The sequence below is a fragment of the Blastomyces dermatitidis genome (genome assembly GCF_000003525.1).
Source record: "Blastomyces dermatitidis ER-3 genomic scaffold supercont1.6, whole genome shotgun sequence".
NCBI lineage: Eukaryota > Fungi > Ascomycota > Eurotiomycetes > Onygenales > Ajellomycetaceae > Blastomyces > Blastomyces dermatitidis.
In genome coordinates this window covers 3,196,161-3,220,086 of record NW_025544779.1, presented here as the reverse complement: position 1 = coordinate 3,220,086, position 23,926 = coordinate 3,196,161, and the positions used below count along the sequence as shown (strand labels likewise).

Sequence of the window (23,926 nt, the reverse complement as noted above, 5' to 3'; positions counted from 1 at the left end):
ATCACTTTCTTATTTTTTTCAAGTCATGGTTTCATTTTAAGATCTGATATATAGTCACTTTACATGTTTTTTTGATAGCCAGTCTCAGCAGAATTCATGTCAAGAAATGTATGAGATCAGATTAAATGAAATTAAATATGAAATTCATGATCTCAGTGACCAGTCTACTCTTGCCATTCAAGTGCGTGTACAGCTTTTTTATATGTCTCATCATTCAAGAAGAAGCTGTGCTCAAGTGATTTGAGTTCAAAGTATTTACTTAGTTTTAAATGCTTGAAAGCTTCTCTGCACAGTTCTTTGCAGTTGAAGATTGAATTATTCAACTCACATTCATGAATGAGATCAAATTTGTATGGCAATTCCCATTTCTCAAAATTATCAATCTCAAAAATGCAATTTGATGAAACACTGAAATAAATCATAAGTCAGAGAATATATTTTGTAGAGTGAGTAACACTTCTTACAGAGTAGGTTGAATTGGGCTTAAGTCATTTCCTCAAACCACTGCGCTGGGATATTTGCTGTCTGTAATAATTAGTCACTCAAATAAATACTCATGAACATCGGCTTCTGATTTATGCACTTAGCACATTCAATTGCTCAGATACCTGTTCCCATTCTCATATCAAGAATATGATGAGGGCTATCACTTATGAGAGTAAGAAATAGTTCACTCAAGGTCTCTTTGTATATCTGGTGCATCTGTGTCTCAGTCAGATCTTATGCAATAAGCATCAGGCATAATCATTTATCATGTTCATTCAATCTTTCTCCGGCTCATCATTCAGCTATTAAGAAGTTAATAAACATGATTCTTCACTGTAAGAGAAGAGGACTTATCAAAAGGTATTTCCCTTCACAAAATGCATGATATGTTCAGTCATACTGCTTATTTTAGCTTGTGCGGGCCAAGTCAGTTTTGAGTTCCCTCTTACCAGAGCCCTGAGATTGTTAGCTGAGATAGTCATTTTGAGTATGAAACAAGGTCCTTACAGATAATCAGTGACACTTGGTGTGAGACAAAATAAGCCATCTTCAAATTCAGAGTGGTAGTCGCTGGTACTGCTCATCTCCTTCTCTTCCTCGTCTTCCTCCTTCTCCTTCTTCTCCTCCTTCTTCTCTTCCTTCTCCTCCTTCTCCTTCTCCTCTTCCTCCTCTTCCTCCTCCTCCCCTTCTTCCTCTATATTCTCTATCTCGTTTCCAACTTCGCCCGCCCCCCTTCCCCTCTCTCCCTCCGTCTCTACGCCATGAGAATGGTCCGTGGAAGGTAGTATTTCTCTTGCTGTCCCAGGTCGACTAGGCAATTTGACAGCCATACCGAAGAAAAGGAGAGAGATAAACATAGCTTCCAATGTTGCTGATGTTCGGGGGACGGCTTCCCCCTATATGTATACCTTTGGGGAATTAAGACTATAGGCATCGTTTGTCAATGAATAGCGACGACAACAGCAAGCCTATTGGAACTGAGAAAAATAATCTTTAGCGCCTCCATTAACTCAAATTTGATCACACATCTTGCTGCTAATATTAATAATTCAATCAGTTAGAAAAGGAAGTGTGAAAATTGTACTCGCACATGGAAAGGACATTTGAGCATGTTCTACGTTCAGCCTAGAAAAACAGAAAAAGGGATATAAACGGATCTGTTTTGACATTTCCAAACAGCTCTGGCGAGATATATCATTTAACACTAAATTAATTGGTGTCGATGCATCTGCGGAAGATCCACAACCCGTTTTTCGCTACTGCTAGGCTTAGGACTGTGAGCTTTCTTGCTGTTCAACATCACCTTGAGTGATCGATAATTTATAGTAATTGATTTCTTGATGAGACAGAACGAAAAGGTAAAGGAAAGACATGGTACTGAATAGTATAATCCAGCCGCGAGGCTCACTCCTTTGTTGTGAATTGCTCCTGAGCTTCTCTAACAGTACTAGTAGAGTCATCATGTCTTCATAGATAGTTCTGAATATCCGCCGGGCTATACTGGCAATCAGAAACTCACTTGGCGAACTCAGCAGCCATTTCTGCAGGATTGGTGTGGCCTTCATGAATGTACATATGCTGGAAAATCGATTGTATTTGTTTCATTAACATCAGTGTAAATTTCACTTTCTTGTCCACACATTCTGAGTGGATAAGGGCCGCATCAAGTTGATCTTGACAGTTTGTGATCATGACCAAGACTCTCCCATCAGAGGATGAGACACCATTGATTGCATTCAAGAGGCTGGAGAGTGATACTTGGTTGTTTTGCCTCACACTGTCCTTCTGCTGTAGAGCTCGCATTTCCTCGCGGTTGATTCCGGCACTGTTGATATCTTCAATGAGGAGGATACAACGGCGTGGTAGATGGCTACAGAGTCACTGAAGTTCATCATCACTCATGTTTTGACCTGTCAGACTCAATGTGTAAATGTCCAGACTGAATTTACCCACCAAAGCAAGTGCAAGGCTGGTTTTCCCAGTCTCAGAGGGCTCATCAAATAGGTAACCATGACAGTACAGTCTTTCTGTTTTCACATACACTGACTGAGCATTCAAGAAACTGCACATGTCATTGCAAACTTCTTTCTTTTGTCCCTCTGACAGGGAGATACTGTCAAGCAACTGATGACTCATGCTTTTGACAGATTGTCACAGAATCTTAGTCTGGCAGGCATGCTTTCCTCCTGGGCTGAAAATTGCAATGCAGGATTTATTCTTGAAGATGTAGCATGACCTGACTTCTGCAAGTAATTCTTCAATTGACTTGCAGAATCAGCCTAAAACTTGCCGCGGCGCTTGCATGCTTGCACCACCTTGAAACCCTTTCTTGTCCGCAAAATTCCTCCATTTAGACCCGAACTGGAGATACACACTTAAAGGCCCGACCATCCACTTATTCCGCTGCGCAACGCACTATCCTTGGAACGCCCAGGATGCGGTCTTCGACTTCACAACCTACCAGGCCCCCACAAACATGACTGTGGCAGACCTGATTAGACAACTATGCCCACAAGACGAAGCAACATTGGAGGGTGTTGTACGCAGGTGTTGCCGGATCACTCTGTCGAACCCATCTGCTTATACCTCATGCGTTAGATAGCTCAATTACCAAATATAAAGACTCTGCTCTCACCCGTTCTATCTTCCAGTGCCAGTCCCTGATTGCTTGTTCTGTTTGTTTTCCCTGCGCTTGATGGTGCTAGCGTCGGCTGCCTCGATCATGAGTCGCCGGTCCCTTTCTGAAATACCGGCAATCGCCTCTTGAGTTTCAATTAGCATCTTCAGGTGTTTTTTCAATTCTTCAGTTTGTTCTGCAGACGGGATCTGCACGGCGATTGGGATATCACCGCTAGAACTGCTGATGAAGGAAGGGACATTTTCGACAGTATCTTGGTTAGCCGCATAGAAGGAGTATATCGAGCTCAATGTGTCACGGGCTTCTTTAGCTTTATCAGCGTTGCCGCTCATGATGCTGCTGGTAACAAGATGAAAGACTTCGAAATAGATATGTGGTGGGAAAGTCGTGCGGCAAGGAAGAAAGAATTTTAAGATTGAACTGGCACTTCACTGGAGATTTGGGGACTCAACCGCATTTGGTAGTCGGCTGTCGACAGTGGTGGTTATATATACCTTTCCTGTGGATGTAAGCGGCACAAAAGCGTATGAATGTAGGCAGCAGCATGATTCTGCATTTCCGTTTACGGGTCGTACGCAGCTCACCTCCGCTTCATAGATCCCGGATTGTAGAAGCAAAAGGAGAAGGAAAAGAATAAAAATAAATTAAAACTCAAATTAACTTAAAATGATCCCTAATATGGAGTGAATGGCTCGGTGTATTCTTCTTCCATGCCGATCGAGGGTAACATCCACCAAACCAAGAACAGACACGGCCCATACACCTAGCTAGCGGCTTTTCTACAAGACTGCAAGCTAGTTATTTGCCCAATCCCCTTGCCGCCTGATTGCTTGGCAATTGTGACTCCGTGGGAACCTGAAAACGAGCCCAACCCGACGTCGCCCTTTCTTGCGCTTTCAGAATACTTCTCTCACCAATTCTGCGGCTTCAACTTGGTTTGTGTCTTGGACCAGTTTTTTCCAACACTCTTTCTTTCCTTTCAAAACTGCCATCAACTCTTACAGTGCGACACTGAACATGGACTGGGACCATCTGGCTGAGGAGTCGTCCCGGAAGTTGTTTGCAAGTTGGCTCAAACTCCTGTCACCCGCCATAGCACTGACACTTGCGGGTCAACACCGCCCTGGCCATCAAGCCATCGAAGCTTCAAGTTTCACCACTGGCGCTTTTAATATATGCTGTACCGTCACATTTGAAGATGAGTTCCGCGTGGTTGTTCGATTTCCTATTCTAGGTCGAAGCCGGTTTCGCACAGAAAAGACTCGGGACGAGGTTTCAGTGATGGATTTTCTCTCAAGACGAACGCGGGTTCCTGTTCCTATTGTTCTTGGTGCAGGTCGCTGGGGATGCGGCCCTTATGTTGTCACAACTTTTATTGAGGGCACCTTGCTGTCCAAACAGCTTAGGGACCCTTCTGTGGGCTTAAGTGACTTGGAAAGAGCCTATCGGGGAATGGCCGACATCATGCTGGAGCTCTCGAAACCCTCCTTCCCAAGCATTGGGGCTCTGGAATGCGAATCAGGGGAATGGCGAGTGACCAAGAGGCCAATGACTTTGAATATGAATGAACTTGTGCGTGTTGGAAACCTTCCTCCGGCTAAATTTACAAAGAAGATTTTTCCAACAGCCGCTGAATACTTTGAGGAACTTGCTACCCAGCAGCTTCTTCATGTACAATATCAGCGCAACGATGCCGTGGAAAATGAACATGATGCTCGAAAGAGGTACATAGCGCGCTGTCTTTTCCGAAAAATAGCACGGGATATTCAATGGGAACCAGGTCCCTTCCACCTATGGTGTGATGACTTTTGTCCATCAAATGTACTCGTCTCTGAGTCTGATCTTACCATTACTGGTGTTATTGACTGGGAATTTACTTATGTTGCACCCACCGAATTTACCTGCACTGCGCCATGGTGGCTCCTGTTGGAAAGGCCAGAAGCCTGGGAGTCAGATCTGAATGACTTTTTGGCCAGATACACACCAAGGCTCCAATTTTTCCTCAAGATCCTTCGGGCTTGTGAGGACAGGCAGTTGCGGAATGGGACCTTGACGGATTCACAGCGCCTATCAGATCGGATGGAACGCTCTCTGGACTGTGGGCTCTTTTGGTTCTGTCTTGCTACAAGAAGGAGCTTCATGTTTGATGATATTTATTGGACATTTCTTGATGAGAAGCACTTTGGTCGTCTGAACTCTCTAGATGACAGACTCTCTCTTCTCTCTCGGGACGAGCTGGATGGGCTGGATGGGTTTGTTCGGATGAAGATGCAGCAAGTTGTAGAAAAGCGCTTGGACGAACATCTGACCTTTGATGAACTTGTTGACCTTTAACTCAAGTGGAGCCCACAAGAGCTTGTTGGAGAGATCTATCTTGAGGGCATAATGTATCTACTGTTTAATTTTGTAAAATTTTTATTCGTAGATGGATAAATGCCATATCAGAGTTGTAGGATTCATACCTTGCCGTGGCTGTCCGCGAGACAAAAATCAAACGCGGAAGTTCTAGTGAATAAGCATCATTTATATTAGCCTGCTCAATGCATACCGTTTAACGTGTCCAATTATTTCTGTAATTAGGTCCACTCCACTTCTTAGACAGCTTACTAAATCAGCTAAATAATCTACTACAAGGATGTTCCCCGATTCACTCAAGATTAAGCAAATTTCCGATTTTGTTGCTCTCCTTCAGAATCCAGCGGGCCCCTTTGGCATCGACTCCCATGTCCTCCTGAACCAACATCTCCAGCAGTTCCGGAACCAAGACCTCCTGGGCATACACAACGGTCCCATACTTCGACGCCACGCTATCGATGCCGGCCAGTGAGTCGATAGCATCTTTAAAGTGAGACATGACATGCGCTGAGCTGGGGGGAAGGTCAGTGAAGAGGTTCCTCCGGTGGGTTCGCGGGGTTGGGGTTGGGGTTGGGGGGGTGTTTCTTCACTCACAGAATCTCATGGCCTCTAAGGCCATAGTAGCCGGTACTGTGCAGGATACTCCGGGAGAGGATCTTCCTGCCATGCTTCCGCACTTTCTTGTGCACAACACTCTTATAGCGGGAGCGGTACCCGGAATCATCGAGGATCCGGCGCAGGCGAGGATGGAATTGAGTCAACCGATCATCTAGGCGGTCCCAAGCAATGATGGGATAACGAAGTCGGGACCACTCGCGCCGTGCAGTTTCCTTTCGGTGCTTCTCGCAGAACCGCAGCTGCTCGCGGACCCCCATGCGATTGTTGGTGGCATCGAACGCACTGGAAGCCTCCACCTCGACCACAGAATTGCACACTGGGCACATGGCGGTCACTGTTGAGGACGGAGATGGTGTGCGGGGTTTCGCATTCGGCGTGGCCGGATCATCTGCTGGTTGGGGTTGTCCGCTGGGATAGTGATGTGAAGTTTTGAGGGGTGTGGGCGGCTTCGATATTGGAAGGAGTTCACCAGCCGACGCACGACCTGGTAGGCTCGCATGGCATCAGTAAGTACGCATTGCAACACACATTCTACACATGGGCGCGCTTACATTTCCCCTCTTGCCTCAGCTTGTCGGTGGGAGGGTTGCTTGCGTGCGTATTCTGAAGTTTTGTGTACCATCGCTGCCGCAATGAGCTGAGTTGTCTGTGTAGAAACTGCTCCTCAATCTCCAGCCAAGAGAAGCTGTCCTGCTTCAGGGCCATTAGACAGTTGTCCTCCTCTCGAGTCCAGTGATGTCTTTTTCCATCCAAATCCTCGACCTTCCGTTCGCTGTAATCTCTTTCAGTGTCAGCCGCGGCTGTTGTCTCACTCATGAGATCTGAGGTGGTCATTGGACAGCCTGTGACCATCTTGAAAATGACTTGGGCCACTGTAGATGAAAGCATCACGGCTTCCCCTCGGGCCAACAATGGAAGAGGGCAATGATGTGTCTTGTCATCAATAGGATGTCGGGAGTGGGTGTATGTGTCCAGTCCATGATTAGTGTTCGGGGGGGTTGTGTAATGATCTTTCGCAGTCGTCGCTCGCACCTTGCTGTCTTCCTGTTTGACACCTTCACGACCTGCAGCGGCTGCTGCCCTTGGGATCTGAAACCGAGGATGGCGCGACGCAGCGTTGGATGGCGGTGTGGGAAGCCTGCGATGCTTTGATGGCGGTTTCGTTGGATCATCCTCTTCGCTGCTTGCATGGTAGTTGTCGTCTGTATCATCGGAGTGTGCGCTCGAGCTACTTGTGTCAGACATGGTTGTGTTGTCTTCAACACACTGCACGGGTTTCCCGGGAAGCTTACAGTCCTGGGTATTGGGGACCTCATGCCTCGATCGTGCACGACTCTTCCATTGGCGGGTCCGGAGTCGGCTTAATATGTCTTCTTTGAGGCAATCCGCGATTATCGGTACTTCAACCACAACCATGAGGTGCATGGCACCAGTACCAGCCCCGTTTCAGCGTTGTCTCTTGAGTGAAATAGAACATCCACCGGCAATGCCAGTGCCGGCTTCATCACTTCCACCATCTGCCTTGAGAGAGCGAGATATGGATGTTGCACAGCTAGAAGTGTCTCATTTGATGAGAGACATGAAGATGCTGTCAACAGCAGACCTGTCTGTAGCACTGTTATCAGAGTCTATCACAATCAGCAGATTGAAGGGCAGAGGGTCATCAGAACTGCTTCAGAGCCATTTTCATCTATGTGATGTATTCTGATCTGATCCTGACTTCAAAAAGCCAGCTTGTGAAGTTGAATCCAGAATGAACATTGAACTGCTGTTGCCAGGAAGAGCCTTCATGCTGATGAATTCAACCAGGCTGCATTCTACAGCAGGTGAAGAAATCAGTAAAAATTCGTCATTCTTCTCCTGGCCTCTGTCCTCATCCTCATTAGAAAAACCTTGAAGATGCCCTGGTGTTAGAAACCAGTCTAACCAGATAGAACAAAAAGAAAGAGAAGAGAGAGAGAGAGAGCAGGTCAACTACCTATCATGAGAACTGTGTCTCTCATTCTGCAAATACCGGCTCAAGTGTTTCACAACTGCATCACTGAGAATGAGAATGCAGAGAGAATCAAGTTCTGCAAAGAGTTTATCAAAATCATTCAAGTGAGTATTCCCTGTCTGAGACTGAACCTCATGATGATCTTTGAAAGAGGGGAAAGACAGAGCTTGTGAAGAATGACTGAAAGAAGAAGAATGAGAAGGTAAAGAGTGAAAGAGTGTTTGAAGACTGATGAAAGATGCAGGAATCATCTGAAGAGATTGAGATGCAGAGAGTATAGAGTAAGAGAGTTGATGAATTGCAGGCATGAGTCTTGAAGAGAGAAGATTCACAGGGTTAGAGAACTGAGGAGTTTTCAAGGCTCTGAGAGAGGAATTGAAAGAGGTATATATGTTTCAGTCACTGTACATGTTCACAGAAGAGATGATGATCTCATGTAGTTTGTCAGAACAGCAGTGATGAATTCACAGAGAAAAGCAGATCATTTTATCTACAGTTTTCATCACTCTGATGATAGCTTCATTCTCCCTGTTTCTTCAAATAAGCTTATCAGTCAGAAAAATCCACACTCACTTAAAAGAGAGTCAACAAGTGTCAGACCTCTCAAATCAAACATTATCAGCCACCGCACATGTAACAGCAGAATGTAACTCAAGCAGGTGTGAGTATCAGCCAGTCACATTCATCACCTGTTGAGTGAACACAGAAGCAGTGCCACAGCCTTCTCTCATCTCAGTTCAATTTCACTCGAACAATCCAGGCATGGAAGATGCAAGAATCATGGATGAATTGAATGCGAATCTCTCAAGAAGAGTGAGAATGAGCAGCACACAACAGCTGTGCATACATGCAGCTATAGCCTCACTTACACAGTCTTCTCATGCCTTCGGCTCTGTGACTTTCTTCTGTATCACATCATCTCTGCATCTCTACATAGCGTACACGGCGCAGACACGCTCTGGAAAGCCTGATGTGAGAATGACTGAACAATGCGACTTCAGCTCACTCACGTACCATATCACAGGGATTTTCTGATGAGGTTGATTGATTCAACTGCAAGATCGCCACACCGGAGCTGAAACTGCGGTCTTTCGAACCACGGGCAGAAGAAAGAAAACATGGCATGTGATCAATCGCCCTTCTTGTTATTTCTTAGTCTGACACATAGGCACCAGCAAATAACAGGTTGAAGAACAAGTTCAAAAGTCAGAGAAAGAATGGCGCTGGTTCAGCAATGCTGCAGTTGAGATCAATCATTCATTTCTACAGAGTTTCATTGAAATGAGGCATTTTTACCATTGGCCGCTGAACAGAAGGCATGTTTGAAGCATAAGAGAGAGGTTACAGAGTGATCAGAGAACTGTGAGTGAGATTGACCAGTTGCAGATACAGAGAGGTGATAAGATATATTTTTTATTTTGTTTTTGTTTTGTTTTTGAAATCACATGTATCACCTCAACACAAGACAGAAGTAGAGAGTGAAGAAGCAGAAAGAGAAGTGAAAGAAGATGTAAGACATAAGACAAAGAACACATATGATATATATGAAAAAGAACTCTAGACAGGTTCAATACTGATATCAATACTGCAGAGGCCTTCTTCAACTAGTGATAATCAAATCAGAGTGATGAACAGCTGAGTGATAATAAAGAGGCAGTGAGTCAGAGAGACAAGATGACAGAGACAGAGAAGAGAAGGAAAGAAAATGAATGAAGAGAAGAAAGAGAAATAAGAATGCAGAAGTGTGTGTGTAAGAGAGGCAGTCAAAGCAGCTTTATATAGTTACAACAGATGATGTTGAAGAGTCGAAGGTAATCAGTAAGTCAGCGCCATGCCCGAACGGGGCAGCGCCAGACCACATCGATCCGCGCTAGACCACACACGGACGGCGCTTCACTGAATCAGGCAGGGAACGCCGTTTCTGACCGCGCACTCGCTATTACAAAGAATACTTTAAATAACTTTAAATTTCATTTAAATGTTATTAAAAAGTGTTACTTTTTAAAAAATTAAAAATAGTCTTAAAAAAACCTTAAAATATTTAAAAATAGTAACTTTATATTAAGAATAAGATTAAATAAAATTAAATAAAATTACTTTCTTATTTTTTTCAAGTTATAATTTTATTCTAAAATCTGATATATAGTTACTTTACATGTTTTTTTAATAACTAGTCTCAGTGAGATTTATATTAAGAAATGTATAAGATCAGATTAAATAAGATTAAATATGAAATTTATAGTCTCAGTAATTAGTCTAGTCTTACTGAGATAGTATAAAACTATTATTTAATATTAAAACAGTGTAATAAAATTAGTTAAATTAATAATAAATAAACTAACTACTAAGATTATAAATTTTATATTTAATTTTATTTAATCTGATTTTATACATTTCTTAATATAAATTCTACTAAGACTAGTTATTAAAAAAATATGTAAAGTAACTATATATTAAATCTTAAAATGAAATTATAACTTAAAAAAAATAAGAAAGTAATTTTATTTAATTTTATTCTTAATATAAAGTTACTATTATTAGATATTTTAAGGTTTTTTTTAAATTATTTTTAATTTTTTAAAAAGTAATACTTTTTAATAGTACTTAAATAAGATTTAAAATCATTTAAAGTAATAAAAATAATTTAAATTAAGAAGTGAAAATTATAATCTTATTTAAAAAATATAATAAGAGTAAATAGTAAGTTTTACTGAAATAGTATAAAACTATTATTTAATATTAAAATTATGTAATAAGATTAATTAAATTAATAATAAAACTATTAAAAATTTTAATTCTGATTTCAGATATAATTATATAATTAATTTAATAATAAAATTATTAAATATTCTAATTCTGATCTTAGATATAATTATATAATCAGTTTAAGTTTAAAAGACTTTTAAAGTATTTATTAGAAAATTTTAAGTTTATTCTGAAATTAAATTTATATATATTAATTATAGTAAAACTTATACTTAATAGTTTTATAATTTATAAACTATTAAGATAAAAGAGCTTAATTATTATTAATATACTATTAATAAAAGAGTTGATTAATTATAAAACTTTTACTTTTTTTTTCTTATTTTTTTTCTTATTTTTTTTATTTAAGTCTATTAACTTATTACTTTTTAAAACTGTAAGAAATCCCGCTTCTCACGGATTCTTTACCTCTATTTCTATCTCTCATGTAATTAATAGAGCTAGCAGCTCTTGACTATATATAACTATATAAACTGAAGTTCATGAATACTATTCATAACTCAGCTTGAATTCTATTATATATTTAATCTCTACATTTTATCTTTCTACTGTGAATACTTCTAGTAGTTAACAGTACATATCATATTAAGCTGTAAATACTTAAATAATCATCTATAAGCACTTATTCTTACATTTCAAGCTCAGTCAGTCAGTAATTACTTATTATAACTGAAAGAACTAGAAACTTATATACTTTAATTTCTGTGAACTCTACTGCAGACACTCAGAAGCAGTCACTCAAATTATGAATAATCTCTATAAAAGAAGTTTCAGAGAACTTATTAATTACTTATAGAATATCATTCTCTATATCTGTGACAGAGAAACTTTTCAAACTCATGAATGAATTAATTTCAGTAAAGAACATTTTTGAGCATCTCTTACAGAATTAAGCTATTTTTCTATAAGAAATACTTACTATCTATAAACACTCTCAAACTGAGTCTCTAGATATAATCTTCAGAGATATCTATGAACTGAAAAGAAACTTTCTTAAGTTATAATCACTTAAGATCACTTATTAAATTACAATTTATAAAAGCTTTTATAAGTTTGTATTTGAAATTAACTCACAAGCTCAGCTGTGTAATATAAAAGATGAAGAAGCTGTCATCTATATAATAACAGATCTCTATTACACTGAAGTTAAGAACTGACTGAATTATCTAGAGAATAATTATAAGAGATCTCACTGATCTATTCTCAAGACCTATTTAGAGAATAAGTTAAGAGACTTCATAAGCTGAACAGAGAATATCTGAGTCATAATTATTAATATTAGAAAAAGAGGTGAGAAATCTGATGAAGACTACTCACAGCACTTTGTAGAATTATAATATAAATTAAAGTCTGTGAAAACAGAGCTCTGAAACAAGACCTGAATAATGATATTTATAAAAAGACTGAATAAAGACATGCAGAATAAGCTCATTAAGTAAAACTCTAAGTTCTTAACTCTGAAGAAACTGATAACTCTTATTCATTACTTATAAATCACTGTGAGAGTCACAGACTTACAGAGAGTGAATCACTGATCAGCTCTGTGAGAATCAGAATAACAGAGAACAGATTTATCAGAAAAAGATAATAAGATACAGAGAGATTTGTGTCTGACTACTGAGTAGAAAGAGAGAGCTTTAAGCAATCGCTCCACCACGAACTCGCTCGATTTTTCGAATAAGAACCCGCCGATAGATCCATCGAAAAGCCCTCGATCATACAAGCATTTTGACCCCATCGCCGACCGCATACCCCGTGTGGTGGTGGAGTTATCCAGCCAAACATGAACCGGACGTTGTTCGAAGCTCCTGTGTGGGATTATCCCCCGTTCTCCCCTACCACACCACAACCCCGGGCCAGAGTGCCATACAAATTGTAAGGTGAAGTGACCTAGCCATATGCACCAATCTTCTCAATTTTGGAAGATCCCCGACCTGTAGTTGTGGAGATATCCGAGGAGCGACCTCCGCGAAAACCCTGTCCATCTTTGATGTTCCAAAACACCAATGCCAAGTCTCACCCTCGTACCGCCCTTCCCAATCTGGCCCATCCCCGGCAGAAAAATACAAAAAGATACCTCAGTGATAATATCAAGCACATAATCAACAGACTCTTCTGAAGTGCAATCTCCACAATCTGCCACCAGTGTATCTAGACTTCAACACCAAGTCTCACCCCTGTACTACCCCTCTCAATCTGGCCCATCCTCAGCAGAATGATACAAAAAGATACCTCAGCAACAGCATTCAATACATAATCAGTGAATAATGAGTCAACAGCACATCAACAACTATAAAATCAGTATACTTCAAGGTCTGACTGAGCCTTTGATCCCTGCACAGTGAGATATATTAAATCTAGTTTTAATATCTCAATATTCAATAGATTCTGCAAGGGATTGAGAACAGCAACACTAGATTTCTATTGAATTTAAGAATTAACTCTATATTGATATAATCATTGATAAAGTCTTCTATTTTGAGATATAAATAACCAGTTTCTCTACATTCTGCTGACAATATTTATATTATTATATAGAAACAGACTTATATTCTCTATAATATCAAGACTCTGAAGAGAGAAAGTCTTGATAGAGAGTATACAGTAGTAGACTGGCCGCTGGGACCATGAATTTCACGTTTGATCCCATTTGATCTGGTCTCATACATTTCTTGGCGTGAATCCCGCTGGGACTGGCTATCAAAAAAACAGGTAAAGTGACTATATATCAGATCTTAAAATGGAACCATGACTTGAAAAAAATGAGAAAGTGATCTCATTTGGTCCCATTTAGTCTCATTCTTGGAATAAAGTTACTATTTTTAGACATTTTAAGGTTTTTTTTAGACTATTTTTAATTTTTTAAAAAGTAACGCTTTTTGGTAACACTCAAATGAGATTTAAAGTCATTTAAAGCAATAAAAATAATTTAAATTGAGAAGTGGAAATCATGGTCCCATTTGGAAAATGTGACAAGAGTAGACAGTAAGTCTCACTGAGACAGTATGGGACTACTATCTAATGTTAAAACTGTGTAATGGGATCAGTCGAATTGGTAATGAGACTATCAAAAAATCTGGTCCTGGTCCCAGACACGGTCACACGGTCAGTCTATACAGTAGTGTATATCTTAGCAGTTTCTATCTCATTCTTCTGCAGCAGTTAATGCAAAAAAAAGATCTTAGAAATAGTTTTTTACTTCTCTTGAAAAAGTAAGATGTTTTTCTCTGAGTTTTACACAATATTCTTATAAAGAATTAAAAACAGAGTTGTTTTCTATCATAATTTCATATTCTTTTAAATAAGAATTACTTTTTCAGTGACTGAAGAGCTTTCATTAATACTTAATTCTTTTTTACACTCTTTATTAACTGATTTGAGTTGCATACTTGTTGTGTGAGAAGAATTGAATGATTTAGAATAAAATTGAATAGTTTTAATCAATTTCTCTGCAAAAAATTGATTTATTTTTTGTCAGTTTTTCTCTTAAAAACTGTCATATTATCTGATTTATTATCAATTGATATCATACTTTTCCTCACTGTATTCCAAGAAAGAGATAGTAAAGATTTTATTGATTTATCTTAAAAATCAATTTTAGTTTATTAGATTCTCTTCAAAAATCTAACCTAGTTACTGAACTAGTGTGAAAAAAATCAGGTGTTTTACACACAAAAGTCTTTTATTCTTCTTTTGAAACAGTCTGACCAACTTTTCAATTGAAAACAGACTTAGAAATATCTCAATTGAAACAGTGTGATCAACTTTTCATTGAGTGAAAACAATGAGTTCAAAAATACACTCAGTTGATGTGAAAAAAGATGCTTTCTCAAATGCTATTTCTGAGATTGAAATTCTGAAGAGAAGAAAGAAAGAAGAAATAGAGAAACAACAAGTTCTTGAAATACAGAAACTTGAAAAAGCAAGCAAGATTCTTGAAAAGCAGTGTCTGAGTGAGATGAATGAAGAAGTTCTGTTAATTCTTCATACTCAGACTAGACAACTACAGAAGATGATCAAGTTCAAACTTGAAATCTCAAACACAGTTCAAAAAACCTTGAAAATTTCTAGTACAATCACTGACTCTTTATCTTACTCTTCTTCTTTCTTTCTTTCTACTTCTTCTTCTTCTTTGAATCAGAAGAAAACATATGCTCAAGCAGCTGAATCTACTGTCTCTAAATCTGCTGTCTCAAAACTGCTCAAAATCCTGAGAAAACTGAGAAGAATACTACTCATGTCTCTATTCATAGAAAAGTGAAAAAGAAAATGCAAAAAGAGAAAAACTTTCAAATCTTCAGAAATAGAAGACTTATTCTCAAAGTCTCAAATCAGAACATTCTGCAAAGAAACAAGCTAAACTCAAATCTCATTTTCAGAATTAGAAATGAAATTAATCAGCAGTTCTTTTCTTAGTTGATGACTGATATTGAAGTTCAAAAATCAGTTATAGCTTTAATTGAGTTATTATTCTTTGAAAACTTCATCATTCTGACTACAATGCCTGAATTCAGTGCTGAATTCCTTATTCAGAATGAGAATCTCTGAAAGTCAGCAGTAGAATCTTTGCTAAACACAACAATTCTATCTGAAAGAGATGAAAAGTGAGACAAATTCATTCTTTATAATATTTCAGTTGAAATTTTTGACTGTGAAGAAGAAATGCTACTTCTCAAAAATGAATTGAAAGAATACAACTTCATTCAACTGAGAAAGAAGCCTGTATGACTAAATTCAATTGAGTTCAGACAAAGCAGGAGAAATGCCTCTGTTCTAATATATACAAAAACACTTGAACAGTCAAAGATCTCTGAAGTAAGAGTAGCAGGTTTGAAAATGAGAGTTCATGAATACAAAGACTCAAGAATGAATCTCAAAGCTCAAACACAGTGTTTAAACTGTCAAAGATATGAACACTTTGCAATCTCATGTTTTAGAGACTCAAAATGTGCATTCTGTACCAGAGATCATAAAACTAGTGAGTATAAATATGAAACATGTTTAAAAAGAGATGAAATTTGTCAACATACTCTGCTTAAGTGCTCTAATTGCAAAGAAAAACATGCATCTAGCTCAAAAGAATGTATGTTTACTTCTAGAACTCAAAAGAACTGGAGAAAAGATGAAGCTCAAAGTCAATCTAGAACTGAAGAGAAGAGTCAAGTCAGTAAACTCATAACTGCAAGCTCAAAAAGAAGAAACTCTCAATTATCTAAGTCTTTAAACTTCAATTCTCCAGCAAAATGTAAACAGAATTTGAATTTTCAAACTTCTGTTAAGATTAGAGAATTGAGAAATGACTCTGATGATAAACTAGATATAATGCAAGCAGTTGAGATTTCTACTTTTCAGAACAGTTATAATCTACTATCTGATGATAGTGATTAGATTCTTCTCTACTCTCTTTTAGTATGAATATACAACAAAAACAACAAAAAAAGTTTAAAAACTCTTCAAAAATCACATTTATTCAAAATAATGTGAATAGAAACTCAAATTGCATTTATTCTTATCTTCAAATTACATTTGAATAAAAAGTTGATTTTATACTACTTCAGAAGCCGAATTTTGATGCTGAATAAAAATATGTCATTTCTCATTCAAGCTACTACTGCTTTTTATCTCAAAAGTCTGAGATAAAGTCAAGAGTAGTGATCTATGAAAGAAAGAGATCAAGATATTAATTTAATCTAAGATTTAATATCATATCTGACCCTGATATTCTGGTGAGTGATATTATAGATAAAGAAAATGAGTTTAATACTATACAGCTTATAAATATCTATAATGAAAAGTCATTGAAGAAAAATAACAATATCTGAATAATTGATAGAGGATTTCTGAACATAACTTCATCAAGAAACTCTATAATTGCAGGAGATTTCAATACACATCATCTCTGATAGAATTCAGAATGCAAGAGAGCAGTGAGAGCTGATAATCTAGTTGAATAAACCTTTAAGCATTCAATAGATTTAGTTAATAAGTCTGATCAACAAACATTCTTTAGAAAAGGCATGAAACAGAAGTCTATTATAGATCTAACATTCATGTCACAAAATCTAATGAAAAGAAGACTTGTAAACTGGTTTATTAATTCAAATGAGATATCAGAATCAGATCATGAGATTATTCAATTTAATATTGAACTGAGTGAAAAACAAATGAGTGAAAATCCTCTTCTCTCTAATCAGTATAACTTTGAAAAAGCTGATTGAAAAGCAGTTGAAGAAAGTATAAAACTGTTAAAATCTGAAAGACAGAATGAGCTATATTGAAATTCTGGTCAAGATATCTCAAATGAAATGCTTGAGAATAGAGTGAAGCTTATTACATCTATTATTCTAACAAGTATTAGAGATAATATTTCAAAAAGAAAATCTTCTGAGTATTCAAAACCTTGATGAAATAAGAATATCTCATCTAAAAGAAAAGAATTAGCTACTGCTAGAAGAGATTGAAAGAATGATGTAATATCTGATAAAGAGTTCAAAGCTGTCAGAAATGAGTATTTTTCAGATATTAAAAGAGCTAAAACAGACTGCTGAAATAAATTTCTTGAAGAAGTACAAGAGAAGAAAGTTTTTAAAGCTTTTAACTATACTAAAATAAGAAGTGTAGCAAAACTTCCAGCTCTAGAATATGAGTTTCAGAATGAATCATATACAGTAAACTCTTTTGAGAAAAAATGTCAAGCTTTTATGAGAATTCTCTTTCAGAACTCACCAGATTCAGATTCAGATTCAGAGAAAGAGAATATATCACTTCTCAACTACATTGATGAAAATGACTGGAAATGACCTGATCTTACACAAGATGAATTAGAGTCAGCTATCTTCTCAAGTTCTGTTAAAACTGCTGCAGATCCTGATTCAATTAATCACTTAATTATTCAAAATACATATTTCTACTTCAAGAATGAATATTTTGAGCTCTTTTTCAATCTCTTGAAAAATGAATATCATTCTGAATGCTGGAGAGAAGCCACTGAAGTGATTCTTACAAAACCTAATAGAAAAACTTCAATTTCTAAGTCATGTAGAGTAATATCTCTATTGAACTGCCTAGAAAAGGTTTTAGAAAAGATAATAGCTACTCAACTATCTTTTATAAGCTCTATAGATGATTCTCTTTTATTCAGTGAATAAATAAAAGATAGAAAACAGTGTTCTGCAATTGATACTGTTCTCTCAGTTATTCATGATATTCAAATAGCAAAGTATGAGAGTCTGATCTCAACTGCAGTTTTTATTGATATAAAAGAAGCATTTGATCATGTTTCAAAGTCAAAGTTAATTCAGACATTGAAGATATTAAAACTGCCACTTTCTCTAATAAAATGAGTTAACTGTTTTATATCTAAAAGAATTATACAACTCTTCTTTGATGAAATGAAACAAGATAAGACTGAGATAAAAATAGAAGTATCACAGAGATCTTCAATCTCACTCATTTTATTTACAATATACACTGCATATCTATTCAAGAATAGAAATATGAGAATAGTGCAATCTCTGAGTTATATGAATGATATTGATCTAGTCTACAGCTTAAAAACTATCAAAGAGAATTTGAAAGTAATTGAAGAAGCTGCAAAGGAAATCTTTGTTAGAGCAGATATCAATCAAATTCAATTTGATATGAATAAAACTGAATTAATTCATTTCTTTCCTAGATTCAATGAGAAAGAACTATCTCTAACTCTTTTAAATAGAGAGATTAAACCCAGTGTAAATGTCAAATGATTAGAAGTATGATTAAACTTCAAGTTGAATTTTAAATATCACATTCAACAAAGAACTGTCAAGGCAGAAAGACTATTGAACAACATAATCAGACTATCAAATACAGAGAGAGGTCTATTCTTCCAGGCTATGAGACAGTTATATATAGTCTGTATTACATCAGTAGCTGATTATAAAGTTCAAGTTTGATAAAATAATTAAGAGAATTTCACTGAACTCTTTCAAAGTCTGCAAAACAGAGTCTTGAGAAGAATTCTGAGAGCATTTAAATCATCTTCTATTAAAGCAATAGAAATTGAAGCTTCAATTCCTTCTTCTGCTATTAGATTTGAAAAGGCCTGTATGAACTATACTCTGAGAGTTGTAAAGATAAGCTCAAATCATATAATCAGAGAAAGAGTCTCTTCTTCATTTTCATTAATTAACTCTGGAAATGAACTGGATTGAAATAGATTTCTTAATTGAAATGAAAATAATTCTTCAAAGAAAATGTCTTCTCAACTGTACAGACTATGCTCTCTGATTAAAAATCAATTTTCTTCTTTAAATATTGAAAAAGTTGATCATGAGAAGTTATCTCTCTGGAGAAAAAAGCTTGAATCTCTTATAGACTTACAAATAAGTGAACTATCAAAAGAGAAAGAATATGAACAGCATTTGAAGAGAATTTCTACAATCAATATAAAAGACTCTATTCTGATTTATTCAGATAACTCAAAAAATGAGAACTTGAATAGATTAGATACAGACATTGCTTATACTGAAGATAATATTAATTTTATCTCAGATTTCTGAAATCTAGACTCTGAATGTGAAGTCTTTGATGCTGAACTATTTGCAATAATGAAAGCTTTCAAACTTATTGAAATAAAATCTCATAAAAGAGGAAATTGTTTGAAAGAGATATGAATATTCTCTGATAGTCAAGCTACTTTAAAAAGACTTAGAAATAGTCAGATTCATAATGATCAAATGAATCTTGAACTGATCTTAAACTCTGTTTTAAAAATTCAAAAGAGAAGAATATCAAAGCTGAGAATTCATCTGCACTGGGTTCCTGCTCATATAAATATTCATGACAATGAATTGACTGATTCAGCTGTAAAAAAGAGTGCAGAATTAAGCAGATCTATTCAAAAAATTGTGTCCTGATCTTTTATAAAGAGAAAAATAAAAGAATCTTGTTTAGACAAGTGAAATGAAAGCTGGCAGAAACAAAAGAAGAGTATACATTATTCAAGATTTGAAACAAAACTCAAGTGGAAATCTTGTTCAATTAAATGTAAAAAGAAAATATTCTCATCTATAATACAGCTGAAACTAGGACATGGCTATTTCAAATCTTATATACAAAGATTTGATGATAGATTTGACTCAATAGAATGCTCATTCTGCAATACAAATGAGAACCCTGAGTATATTATAATGCACTATGCATTATACAATAGTCTCAGAGCCAGATTGAAAGAGAAGTATGATCTAAATCAATTAAATATGAGATTCTTATTCTCAACTGAGACAGGAATTAAATACTTAATAGACTTTCTATCAGAAACTCAAGCAGCTACAAGAAAATGGCTAAATTCAGAATTATCTGAATATGAAGAGGAGAAAATCAATCAGATATAGTCTGTTAAAACAGCTATACACTCTCTTTTAATAATTTGTTTTGTTATAGTCTCTCTTTACTTTATCTTTTTCTGTATCTTTTCCTTTCAATTTCTTTCTATCTATCTATTTAATGTGTCTATCTTTGAGACTGTGTTCTTTCTCTCTTTTCTTTTGTCATGATATTGTCAAATGATTTCAAAGTATCAAAAGATGTTAAAACACTGCAATTTGTAAACAGTTTTTGTATTCTGAGCTGGAATTTTCTGATTTTGCATATCTGAAATTGATAAATGTACAATAGTTAACTTTACAGACATAGAAAAAACCCTGAGAACTAAAGTTCTCAGGTAGATGTCATAGTCTCTGACTGCATACATCTATAATTGAAGAATAATAATAATAATAATAATAATAAGAGAGAGCTTTATAAGCTTCTGTAAACAGAGTATATAACAGAAAGATTAAGAAAAAGAAACTCTGCTTTATCTATTCTAAATCAGAATATCTCTGCATAAACTGTTCAGATAAATTAAAATAGAAATTTGAGAAGTTACAGACAGAGTTAGTAACAGTCTTCTTAAGAGTCTTGAAGCTGATATCTGAATCTGTTACTTCTCTGATGAAAATACTTACTCACAGAAAGAGACTGCATCACAGTACTACTACTCTGCAAGTATAAGAAGTATTAATAAACTCAGAATCTCAGATCACTGTAGTGTCTTTAAAGCTCACAGAGTGAATGAGCTGAAAGATAGAAACTGAGAATCTGCTCTTATAATAAGCAGAATATAAGAACTCAGATCTGAGAACTGAGAGACTTATAAGAGTTATCTTTGAATTACAAGATCTCTCTGAAATCTGAAGAAAATTTACAGAAACTGTGATTATTGCAGACATCACAGATGATATATACTTGAGACTTGTATAACTTTAAAGATATAATTCATACATAGCTGTCTGTAAGTCAGGTTTATACTTCTGATCAGTGTTGACAGACTCACTTATAGAGATAAAATCAGTTAATGCTGTAGAGTTGATTAGAGAAGACAAGCTTATCTATATAATAACTTTGCAAGTGTCTGAGAATCTCACAGTCATGAAAACTGAGCTTCAGATATCAGAGAAATACTGAGACCTTACAGAGATATTCAGTTCAGTAAAGACAGCTGAGCTTTCTTCTCATACAACTGAATATGATCAATGTATATACACAGCTGTAAATACAGTCTAGAGATGAATGAAAGACTGTCTTTAGAACTGCACTGAGATTGTTTGAATATCTAGTAATATCTTTTAGTCTGACTAATATCTCTGCAGTATTTCAATCTTTTATTAATAAAATACTTTATATACATCTGAATGTCTTCATAATAATATATCTGAATGATGTGATGATGTACTTTATAAAGAAGAAAGAACACACTGAGCATGTATAAAGTGTATTAAAAACCTTAGATAAGACAGAACTGTATATTAAGCTTATAAAGTGTAACTTCAGTGCTTATCAGATTAATTTCCTAGAATATGTAATCACTGCAGATGATATTCAGATGAAATCTTCACAGATTGAGACTATTCTATCATGACTGAAGTTAACTAGTATTCATGAAATTCAGATCTTTCTGAGCTTTGTAAATTTCTATAGATAGTTTATCTTTATATTTATGAGAATCTTCTTGACTCTTACAGACATGCTGAAGAGTGAAAATAAGAAGAAGTTATTTCATAAACAGAGAATAAAAAGATTGTTAAGAAGAAAGAACTATAAGAACTTTCTTATTTCAGAAGCTTATAAGATCTTTACAAGATTGAAACAAACATTCACAGACATAGTGATACTATTTCACTTTGATCTCTTACTTTTAATCAGATTAAAGATAGATATCTTCTTCTTTATAATTTTAGAAATAGTCTTATAACTACAGTTAAATGAGAACTGAGTTTCAGTAATCTTTTTCTTATAGAAGATATAACTTATAGAGATTAACTATAACATTTATAATTAGAAGCTTCTTATAATAGTGAAATTCTTTCATCACTGATATCACTACTTTGAGAGCCTTATAACAGTAATTACTATTAAAACTGATTATAACAGCTTATAACAGTTTGCTTCAATTAAGAAACTCTTATAATAATAGATTCACTGAACTCAGAGACTGAGTAAGTTCTGATTCAAGATAGAATATATCAAGAGAACTAAGAACTCAGTGAACAGACTCTCTCACAGATCAGACTATGTTAAGAAAATCAGAGTAACAGATACAGAGAGACTAGAGAAGACAGAAAAGCTTTATAAAATACTTAAACTAAGTGTTATAAAGAGATTGACTGAAGAGTCTCTCAATTTCTCATAAGAGAAGAGAAAGAAGAAAGAGAAGAAGTCTGTACAACTACTCTCTATAACACTGAGAGTTAACACTCTGAGAATCTTTATAAGAATTCTTAAAGAGAGTATCTATAATCTGAAGAATTTACAGACTTTAAGAAGTACTGTGAAAGATCTGATATAAGAAGAAACAGAGTATAAGTCTTTATAAAATCTTCTATTCAGATTGTCTGAACTACAACTGAAGAATAAATATACTCAGTATATTCAGAAACTGCTTACAGCAGAGATCAACTCTGCAGAAATAAAGAATTAAAGAGACTTAAATAATCTCTTATGAAGAAAGAGCTGAATTTATATATCTATGAATAAGTTTTTATATATAGAACTTATTAAAAGATATCATGACTCTTCTCTAGCAGGTTATTTTACAGATATTAGAACTCATGAGTTGCTTATAAGAAAATACTTCTAACTGAAGATGCAAGAACTTGTGAAGAAGATAGTGAATTCTTATACTATTTATCAGAGTTCACAGATAGTACAGTTCAGATTATATAAAGAACTTACTTCTCTACTCATTCTGTAAGAATTTTGAAAACAGCTAGAAATGAATACTCTTATGAGTCTCTCTGAAAGTAAGAACATATATAATACCTGCTTTAACAGTGTGCTGATGATAGTGAATCACTTCATTAAGATAACACACTTTATACTCACTCATAAGAACTTGAAGTCAAAGAATTTGACTCATATCTTTATCTGCAATGTGATTCAGTTGTATGAGTTATCTATGAATATTGTCTCAGACAGAGAATTAATCTTCATAGAAGAGTTCTGATCTGATCTGATAACTATACTGAAGATCTTATAAGATCTAAGCACAGCTTTTCATCAATAGACAGATGATCAGACAGAATATCTGATAAGTATATTAAAACAGTATCTACAGTACTTTGTTAATTATAATCAGAATAACTGAGTATATTGATTATCACTCACAGAGTTTATGTATAATAACTCAAAGTATGTTAGCATAGATAAAACTCTTTTTAAGATACTCACTGAGACTTATCTGCAGATAATCTTAATAAATCTGTGAAAGTATACTATAGAGTGTGATAATATCTGTGAACAGACTGAGAGAATTCAGAAGATTTAGAAGAAAGCTCATAAATCTTTGAGAAAGACTTAAGAGTATTAGAAGAGATACTATGACTTCAAGTATATTACAAAGAGTTTTAAGAAAGATGATAGAGTCTGATTAAGTCTAGAAAATATTATTATACAGAGATCTAGTAAGAAGCTGAATCTCTTACAGACAGAGTCTTATAAGATTATAAAGAAAGTTAGCTTATAGTTCTACAGATTGAAACTGTTAT

At 35.6% G+C, this 23,926-nt stretch overlaps 5 protein-coding genes across 5 annotated transcripts; 1 reads left to right on the top strand and 4 right to left on the bottom strand.

The window, feature by feature from the left end:
• Window positions 1-761: 761 nt before the first annotated feature.
• On the bottom strand, window positions 762-1,505 carry BDCG_06272 (uncharacterized protein; the record flags this gene model as incomplete). The annotated part of the gene is made up of 3 exons (XM_045422004.1): window positions 994-1,505; window positions 936-942; window positions 762-788 (listed from the first exon to the last, which is right to left on the bottom strand). The coding sequence occupies exons 1-3, from the start codon at window positions 1,341-1,343 to the stop codon at window positions 762-764; spliced, it is 384 nt and encodes a 127-aa protein (XP_045277741.1). The 5' UTR covers window positions 1,344-1,505.
• Window positions 1,506-1,890: 385 nt separating this feature from the next.
• On the bottom strand, window positions 1,891-2,622 carry BDCG_06271 (mitochondrial chaperone bcs1; the record flags this gene model as incomplete). The annotated part of the gene is made up of 3 exons (XM_045422003.1): window positions 1,891-1,951; window positions 2,006-2,356; window positions 2,528-2,622. The coding sequence occupies 3 exons, from the start codon at window positions 2,620-2,622 to the stop codon at window positions 1,891-1,893; spliced, it is 507 nt and encodes a 168-aa protein (XP_045277740.1).
• A 417-nt stretch (window positions 2,623-3,039) lies between these two features.
• BDCG_06270 (uncharacterized protein) lies at window positions 3,040-3,456 on the bottom strand (the record flags this gene model as incomplete). Its single annotated transcript, XM_045422002.1, has 2 exons — window positions 3,040-3,065; window positions 3,122-3,456. The coding sequence occupies one exon, from the start codon at window positions 3,454-3,456 to the stop codon at window positions 3,127-3,129; it is 330 nt and encodes a 109-aa protein (XP_045277739.1). The 3' UTR covers window positions 3,040-3,065; window positions 3,122-3,126.
• A 418-nt stretch (window positions 3,457-3,874) lies between these two features.
• On the top strand, window positions 3,875-5,962 carry BDCG_06269 (phosphotransferase enzyme family protein). The gene has a single exon (XM_045422001.1). It carries the CDS (start codon window positions 4,142-4,144, stop codon window positions 5,456-5,458), a length of 1,317 nt encoding a protein of 438 aa, XP_045277738.1. The 5' UTR covers window positions 3,875-4,141; the 3' UTR covers window positions 5,459-5,962.
• Window positions 4,154-7,522, bottom strand: BDCG_06268 (uncharacterized protein; the record flags this gene model as incomplete). The annotated part of the gene is made up of 3 exons (XM_045422000.1): window positions 4,154-5,991; window positions 6,074-6,581; window positions 6,649-7,522. The coding sequence occupies 3 exons, from the start codon at window positions 7,520-7,522 to the stop codon at window positions 5,772-5,774; spliced, it is 1,602 nt and encodes a 533-aa protein (XP_045277737.1). The 3' UTR covers window positions 4,154-5,771.
• Between the last annotated feature and the right edge of the window lie 16,404 nt (window positions 7,523-23,926).